Source organism: Pleuronectes platessa, chromosome 8 (assembly GCF_947347685.1).
Source record: "Pleuronectes platessa chromosome 8, fPlePla1.1, whole genome shotgun sequence".
Lineage (NCBI taxonomy): Eukaryota > Metazoa > Chordata > Actinopteri > Pleuronectiformes > Pleuronectidae > Pleuronectes > Pleuronectes platessa.
Window position 1 is genome coordinate 1,859,561 of NC_070633.1, and position 9,338 is coordinate 1,868,898.

General features: G+C 40.0%; 1 protein-coding gene across 1 annotated transcript; it reads right to left on the bottom strand.

Annotated features, from left to right (window-relative positions):
• Positions 1–64: 64 nt before the first annotated feature.
• On the bottom strand, positions 65–6,673 carry LOC128445924 (fibroblast growth factor 4). The gene is made up of 3 exons (XM_053428830.1): positions 6,382–6,673; positions 5,727–5,830; positions 65–403 (listed from the first exon to the last, which is right to left on the bottom strand). The coding sequence occupies exons 1-3, from the start codon at positions 6,671–6,673 to the stop codon at positions 227–229; spliced, it is 573 nt and encodes a 190-aa protein (XP_053284805.1). The 3' UTR covers positions 65–226.
• Positions 6,674–9,338: the final 2,665 nt, after the last annotated feature.

A 9,338-nucleotide genomic window follows, 5' to 3' on the forward strand; every position in this document is an offset into this window, starting at 1 on the left:
GTACGAGCCAGGTTTTTCTGATAATAATGTTAATGCTGATGATGTTTTATATTTGATATGTCCATTCAAGTCCACATTCACAGCCATGTTGATGCCATGTTACTCTTCTCTGGTTGGTAATAACAGTTCATGCAAACAATGCCTACAGCACTGTATTAGTTTTGTGTAGAGTGTTATCTTTGTCTGTTTAGTTTAGTTTATCTGTACTGAGTATTGATCCTTCTATTCATATCCTTGGAAGGAAGTGTGTCATAGTCATGTTGGTGGTGACACGGTTGCCTCTCTTGGTTTTGCCAGTCTTGCTGATGCCAATGTACATGCCAGGGTAAGCAACGGATTCATATGCATTATAATTGTTGGCCAGGAGCTTCTCCTTAAACTTGCATTCATCACTGTAGTGGCCCTGAGGAGGATAAAGCACAGTCATATTTTATGTTAGTTGAGTGTAAATACTGATCCTTTAAGGCATTTGGAGAAAAGTACTGATCATGTGATATTTTACTGCTCCTGTGACTTGATCATTCAATGTGTTTCCTTATGTCTTATTGACCACACAATACATTTAATTTGATTTAATGAAAACAAATCCAACAACTCCAATGCAATTCTGACAGTGTAGGTATGTTATGTTGCAATTCTCTGAAATGGGACATGATTACATTTCTATAAGGGAATTTACTGACAGCGGCCTAACATCTATTGAAAAAAAGCACAATATAATGCAAACAAACTGATTTGTGATAGAAATCAGTACTTCTCTTTAAAAACGAGCATAAGAGTATGGTAATACCGTTGTTGGATTGTCTGAGTATAATATTTACATAGTACACTATATACTATACTATTGAATTGTTAATTTTGGCTCGATATAATGACCTCTTCTCTAATAAATACTTATGAATGTACTCCACCAACACACTCAATGGCTACTTAATTTAATTTTACAGCAAGAGGTATAAATTCAGATATCAATTTAGCTACTGAATGCTTATTATTGAGGTTGAGATTGTTGTTGAACTGTATTGCAATATTCTGAGACGCGTGTAAACGCCCTCAGCAAAGTGCTTATATCTACCAAGGCCTAACACTCCACTTAGGAAGCCACACATTTCTGCCAACAAACTGAAAAGCAGTCTTATGCACCCTTGACAAGTTTCAGAGCATATTATATTTGTTTTAAATGCATGGAAATGTACAAGAGGGTATAACATACAGAATATTTGGTCAATACTGAAATAGATAACATTTATTAAATACATGAACATGTTGAATAGGTGGATATTTAGTCAAAAAAATGTTTGGGAATTATTTGATTAAATCCTTTTGTGCAGGTCTGCAGCAAAATTGAATGGGTTTCTTCTTGGGCTTTGTCCTATCCATCCACCAAGTTTTGTTGAAATATGTTCAGTAGTTTTTGTGTAGTCCTGCTGACAAACCAACCAATCAACAAACATGAATACATGAAAAGGATTTTTCAAATAAGCAGAATACAGAGATAAGCTCAGCTGAACCTGTCTTTTTTACTTCCTTGGATAACCTACAGCAGCGTCTGGCAAGTGGCAGCCCATGGACCAAAACCAGACGACCAGCATTAATATCTGGCCCACTAAATCATTTTTATAATTTGATTATTTATTCAGATAGAAATATATTATTGTAAATGGGCATGACATAGGGGTAAATGGTAGAAGAAGAAAACAAAAAAGGTATAGTGAGCTGGTTAAATAACTGGCTGTGGGCTCTTACTGCTTATTATGTGAAATTGGGAAATATACACGTCATCAAGACAAACATCATTTACCATGTCATGCTGTCCTCTGAAGAGCCATTTGCCCACTGTGCACATTATGAGAGCTACATGTGATTTTTCAAAGCATTGCTTGGCACAATGTCATTGCTGCATTGAAAAGTTATATCAGCGAAAGGTGCTGTTTGACCCTTACCACAGAAATAGTGACATATATACAAAACACATTAACTTGGCAGGTTCCCTCACAGAGGTCGAGGAGCAGCTGAAAGCAAAGGTCATTTGATCTTCCCCCACTATGATTGAGCCCCCTACCTCTGTACTTAAAGGGTTGCTGTTTAGCAGATAAGATAGAGTCTGAAAACCTGGAACATGGAACAAAACTTCAAATCAACAATTGTGTTTTGTGGGATGGGGAAAGCTTGACAGATGAAATGCTGCTTAACCTAAACCAGGGTGAGGCTCTGTATTCACTTTATTTGATCTATATATTATGTCAACAATGCAACCTTATATAACAGCACTGTTTCTCTTACTCTTTTTAGACCTTTTGTCTCCAAAGGAATGGCTGTTATGATTACTACATACAGTATATTCACAATGAGCGCTCAGCCTCCTGGACAAAGGGAGTACATACACTCCTGCTCAAAATCTTAAGACCAGTTAAAAAATTGCATGAATTTGCATTTTGCACTGTTGGACCTTAGGAAGGTTCTAAGTAGAGCTTCAAAATGCAAAAAGAAGAAATGGGAACAAGAGACCAAAAGTTGTGAGCAGGTAATTTATTGAAAACAATTTAACTCAAATAGGCTGTTCATCAGCTGATCAAAAGTTTAAGACCACAGCCTTTAAAAGCCAAAATCTGTGCAAAAATTTGGATTCCATGTCATTTCCTGTCAAGTAATCACACTGTGAGATCTCTTGATGGCAAAGGCCAAAAAGCTCACCGTCTTTGAACGTGGTAGGATTGTTGAACTGCATAAACAAGGCCTTTCACAACGTGCCATCGCTGCTGAGGTTGGACGCAGTCATTTTGCATTTCTTAAAAGATCCTCAGGGTTATGGAACAAAAAAATCAAGTGGTAGACCCAAAAAAATCTTACCGGCGCTGAGCCGGAGGATCCGAATGGCTGTCCGTCAAGACACGGGACGATCCTCGTCCCAAATTAAGGCCATTACTGGTGCTGACTGCAGCCCAATAACCATCAGACGGCATCTGTGAAGGAAGGGCTTCAAAAACAAGAAACGTCTTCAAAGGCCACGTCTCCTTCAACGCCACAAAATTGCCCGTTTAGACTTTGCAAGGGAGCACCAAACATGGGACATTCAAAGGTGGAAGAAAGTTTTATTCTCTGACGAGAAAAAATTTAACCTTGATGGTCCTGATGGCTTCCAACGTTACTGGCATGACAAGGCGATGCCACCTGAGATGTTTTCTACGCGGCACGGTGGAGGGGGCGCCATCATGATCTGGGGTGCTTTTTCCTTCAAGGGAACAATGGAGCTCCAGGTTGTGCAGGGGCGTCAAACAGCAGCTGGCTATGTGGAGATGTTGCAGCGGGCATCCCTCATGACTGAGGGCCCTCGTCTGTGTGGTAACGACTGGGTTTTTCAGCAGGACAACGCTCCAATTCACAATGCCCGTCTGACCAAGACTTTTTTCCAGGAGAATAACATCACTCTTTTGGACCATCCTGCGTGTTCCCCTGATCGTAATCCAATTGAGAACATTTGGGGATGGATGGCAAGAGAAGTTTACAAAAATGGACTTCAGTTCCACACAGTGGATAACCTTCGTGAAGCCATCTTCACCACTTGGCGCAACATTCGCACTAGCCTTTTGGAAACACTTGCATCAAGCATGCCAAAACGCATTTTTGAAGTGATCAACAATAATGGTGGAGCGACTCATTACTGAGTCAGTTTTTGACACTTTAATTTCGGTTTTAGGAGTTTTTTTTTTTTTTTTGAGCTGTGGTCTTAAACTTTTGATCAGCTGATGAACAGCCTACTTCAGTTAAATTGTTGTTTTCAATAAATTGCCTGCTCACAACTTTTGGGCTCTTGTTCCCATTTCTTCTTTTTGCATTTTGAAACTCTACTTAGAACCTTCCTAAGATTCAACAGTGCAAAATGCAAATTCATGCAATTTTTTAACTGGTCTTAAGATTTTGATCAGGAGTGTATGTGAAAATGCTCCTAATTGATTAAAGCTCAGTGTTGAACACCATTATTTCTTCAAAACCCCTCAAACTCATAAATCTTTGGCTGGAGACTTACATCTACAGCTGGATACTTGACCTCCCCAGGCTTGCCCCAGGTGGTGAGAATTGGCAGCCAAACCTCCTCACAGCTGATCCTCAAAATGGGCACACCTCTGAGCGGTGTGCTCAGCCCCTTCCTGCATTCCCTGTTCATCCATGACTGTACTGCCAAGCACAGCTCCCACATCATCATTAAGTTTGATGATGACATGACCATCTTGGGCCTCATCAAGGAAAACAGCATGACGGCCTACAAAGAGGAGGTGACATCACTGACCAGCTGTTGCAAGGCAAACAACCTCTCTAACTGTTAGCAAAACAAGGGAGATGATTGTGGACTATAGACGGCAGGGTGGACACCCCCCTATCCACATTGATGATGCTGTAATGGAGAGAGTCAGCAGCGCAGGTGACTTGGTGTGCACATCAATGAGGACCGCTCCTGGTCACTCCACACAGCTACCTGGGTCAAGAAAGCTTGTCAGTGGCTCTTCTGTCTTTGGAGAAAGAAGAGCCTCACAAACTTATACTAGTGAACCATGGATAGCTTGCTGATGTACTGCATCACAGTCTGGTTTGGGAACTGTTCTGCTCTAAGCCACAAATAATGACAGAGAGGGGGAGAGGTGGCACAACACAGCCATCCAGGACATCGACCACCTGTGGTGTTCGAGGAAGGCACACAGTATAATCAAGGACCACAGCCATCCAGCCCACAGACTGCTCTCTTGGTTGCCGTGTGGCAAAAAGGAGTAAGGCTGCATGCACCACCATAGTTTACTAAGCCATCAGATTTCTAAACTCATCATTCTATTACCTCTGCATATCTGTTTACCTGTCTTTTCGTATTCACCACAGGAAAACTTGCATTCACTTTCAGATTCTTATACAGTTTACACTAGTCGCTTTGGTTTTAATCTTGCATCCTTTAATTTATATATTTTTTAATAGTATTGTATTTAACTTTTTATATTAAATCTTTGTTTTTGTTATTTTATTGCACTGGTGAGCTGACCTGTCCTTGTCCAACCCTTTTCATTGTAATGTTGACCCTGTGGTAAGTTACAAATGATAAATAACTAACTCAAGACTTTGGTGTGAAGACTTTCCGAAACTCAAGGGTAAATAGCCATTCCAACGTGCAGTGTGTGTGCGAACGTTAAATATTTTATGTGGAACTCAAATGACATGTCATTTTCAAACTTAACTCTAAGATTCCCAACAGTAGAGGTGGGGCCCAAACTAATGCCATCCATGGTAACTGTCTGGTCTGACAACTCCAGTTTTTTCTTAATTTACAAGTGAAAAGTTCAGGCTTCATATATACAGTTGGTTGTCATCTGCGTAGGGTGAGCATTAGGATATGAAGAAGACTCCCATTACCCCAGAAGTTTGCTTTGCTGATTCAGTATTTAAATGAATCACTATCTGAAAGCATAAGAAGGAGCTTCTGATTCAATGACCAAGTGAGTCAATGGGAAAGGAATGCAAAAGGTATCCTGGAATCCTAGTTGAATGAAAGTGACTGGCTCTATCTCCTGAACTGCCCATTTTTGTTAAATTGAACCTCAACTGTGCTACAATATTAAATGTGAAGAACCTAGGGTTCTTCATCAATGCATGAGTCAATGCACTGGTTAACACTGTTCAAAAATGCTTTTTAGTTCACTTCACACAACTTGTCATCAACTTAGCAAATGCTGATCAGTTCTTACCGAGCCATAGAGTTTGCCTTTGTGGCTCATGGCAACGAAGAAACCACTCCTCATCCCAAACATGGCAACCACTCCTCTCTCCACAGTGGACATTTCTAGAAGGGCTGGGATGAAACAGAACCATAATAAGCAACATATAGCATACAGTACATCCAAAAGAGAAAGCTAAACAAAATGGAAAACAACTACTTATTATACAGTATATGTACTGTATTTTTTGGATTAGGAAAAGTGGAAAAGCACCCAAATGTGTCTTCAACATGCTTTGAAAGTAAAGATTTTCAGAGCCAGCGTGACGCGTGAGCAAACTAAGCGGCTGCTTGGCCACTAGAGGGCTAGAAGGAATAATTCCTAAAACTACTATTCACAATATGGAAAGGGGAGATAAAACAGAGATTGTTATAAGCATTTCATCCGTCAACAATTCCAGGAATTGCCACTGTTGAAAATGGGCATTTTTTGGCATAATGCTGATAATTAATTCCTTATTAATTTAAAGTAGAGATACATTTTCATATGACTAAAAAGTCTTGAGTTCTTCTTTTTTCATATCATAGAAATGGCATGGGTAAATTGATGCATGAGCTAATTTAGAATAGTTTCACAGTTATTTGCCTACTTTACATAGACTTCAACAGGGAATGGCATGACTTACTGTGTCTGTTCTCATTATGCACGCCTGTGATCTTCCCGTTTGGTAGTATTTGAATGTGGAAGCCGATGCCTACATTACAGTACAGCCTTCTCAGTCTTTTGATGCCCAGTAGGTATTCTCCATCTCTGGCTGTCACCTCCCTCTTGTCCAAGGAGAGACTGGTAGCCTGAACCAATGACACAGCACTCTGTATGGTTTGTCTCTTACTGCTGATAACTGGGAGAGGAGCAAAGGAGCTGCACAGGAGGAGCCCAAAGAGGAGTAGTGGCAGCTTGGACCTTGTTGATGACATCCTCTGCTTACCAATCTGGAGGTACACAACTATTGTGTACTTCAAAGTCCAAAGAATTCACTAAGTATACACAAAAATGGTCATAAAAATATTTCCAGCTTCAGTTGCTCAAAAAACATACCATGGAGAAAATCTCTCGACTATTGCACTCTTTAAAACCCAGAGAGAAGTTTTAGCATGCATAGTTAGACATCTCGAAACACTAAACCCATAGGTTTGCCAGTGTTTGCCTCCTGTTCGCCTCCTGTTCCCCAGTTTTGTTTCCTCCTCAGGTAGATCCTGCAAACAGACCTATATGTGCACCATATTACATCACACACCACCTGCTGTCTTGTTTGCCTGTGAGTCACAGATGCTGTAGAAATACACAAGCTTACAAATACATAAAACACATAGTGACAGAAAACAAAGTTGTACACGCAAGTACACAGAAATTAATAAATAAACAGCCGAAAAGACAGACATTTTAGGGAAATGGATATAAAACGCCCTATCAGCTATTTTCTCGATATCAACATGTTCAATTATGGCTGCCACTTCACTGGTTTGTTTTGAAATGTGTTTGCGAGATTTTATCTGATTTATTTTAACTACATTTATTTGGTTGGGTGAATTTGAATGTGAAGACCAAAGCATGTCCATCTTGTGTGAACTAGAAGGATGATCATCTGTTGCTGCCACCAAAATTACTCTGTGATCAGTTGAAACAAGTTGGAAGAGGAAAATTGTGTGGAACCAGCTCTCACTCTGGGTTCAGGAGACATACACCATCTTTACATTAAACTTAAAACGTTCCAAAAAAAAATGCTCTCAGTGGGAGGTGATGTCATCTTTAGCTGAAACTAAATGGTAAATTGACTGTATTTATATAGCTCTTTGCTAGTCTTATTGACCGCTCAAAGCACTTTTGCAAGCCACATTCATCCTTTCATACAACGCTTCTCCACACAGTGCTTATTCCATCATGAATCATTCATGCAGCTCTCAGGGGCTTTCATGTGCACGACAGTAATAGTGATGAAAGTGTAGTCTAATCTTGACTGCACTGTACAGATTTCTACAAATTTAACATAACATAAAAAAACAGGGCAGATGGACCAGGGATTCTTGAGGGCAGTCGCTTTACTATTCCAACACATAGGCTATAAACTGTCAAACTGTATGTGATAACTTCCCAGTGCAGGAGGAAAAAATACTGCAAAGGTGAAGGACAGTTAGGGTCTGGTGCTTTGTAGGAGGATTAAAAAATGTGTTAACAAACTGTGTGGGACGAGGTAAACTTGGGAGTAGGAACCCTTGGAATAAATATAACACAACAAATTATTTAGTTGCAAAATCAGCAAACTTAAATAAAATAGTAATGGTAAAAGGATTAAAATATTCTGTCACAGCAGCAATAGCAGGTTGTCTAATCTCTTATCGATTCACTGACACAATCTGGAGGGAGACGAACCAGTCCCCTCACCAGCAAGCCTCCTATTTAAATGGTAAATGGTTTTGTCGTTTTTATATTGTTGTTTTATGTTGAGTGCACCAACGAACTACACCAAAGCAATTTCCTGTATGTTCAAACATACTTGGCAAATAAAACAATTCTGATTCTGATAGCGCTTTTCTAGTCTTGATGACCACTCAAAGTTCTTTACAGTACAGTTTTACATTCACCCATTCACACACACATTCATACAGTGCATCTATTCACAGCACTTTGTTGTTCTATGAGGGGCAGTTCGGGGTTCAGCATTTTGCCCAAGGACACTTTGGCATGCAGATGGGGAAGACTGGGGATCGAACTGCCGACCTTCAGGTTCTAGGACGACCGCTCTACCCTTCAGCCACAGGTGCCCTGTATTTACAGTATATTCAAAGGTCCACACACCTTCATTAAGTCTGCACATGAGCCTGTTGACTTTGACCTTAGTGTAGGGACTTGTATGTTCCTAGGAGCTGTGTTGTTTTATGCATCAGCCCCTGTTAAGTATTCCAAAGGCACATTGGTCCCATGTGAGGGGGCAGATGAAGATTGATTCACAGACCCTGAAATGTAAATCTCAGACCAGTGCTACCTTTGGAAACAGCTATAGGCTGTTTCTTAGGATACCTGGAGCTAAGGCATATCCAGGCAGGTAGGAGAAGCGAAGGTGGTCTTCGGGTAACATAAACATTTAAATGCTCCTATGTAGGAACAATGGTCTCTTCATTTATCCACTAATGAAAATTATGAACATTATATTCACTTTCTGCCAATAAATCCTACACACTCAACCTTAAATATGTGGTTGTTCTTAGACTAGTGGCCAATCACATTCCCTTTACTTTGTTTAAAAGAAAACTATATGATAAACATGTTGGCTGCAATAAGGGACCTAGTACTTCTGTCCGTCCTGGGAGAGGGATCCCTAACATGTGTCTCTCTCTGAGGTTTCTACGTATTTAGACCCTGTTAAAAGGGTTTTTAGTAGTTTTTCCTTACTCTTGTTGAGGGTTAAGGACAGAGGATGTCACATCATGTGAAAGTCCTATGAGACGAATTGCGATTTGTGAATATGGGCTATACAGATAAAATATAATTGATTGATTGATAGTAATTTATATTTCATAAGTAGACATCACCTTAACTTCTGCCCAAACTTCTGCAAACTAAAATGCATCAATATAAACTTTA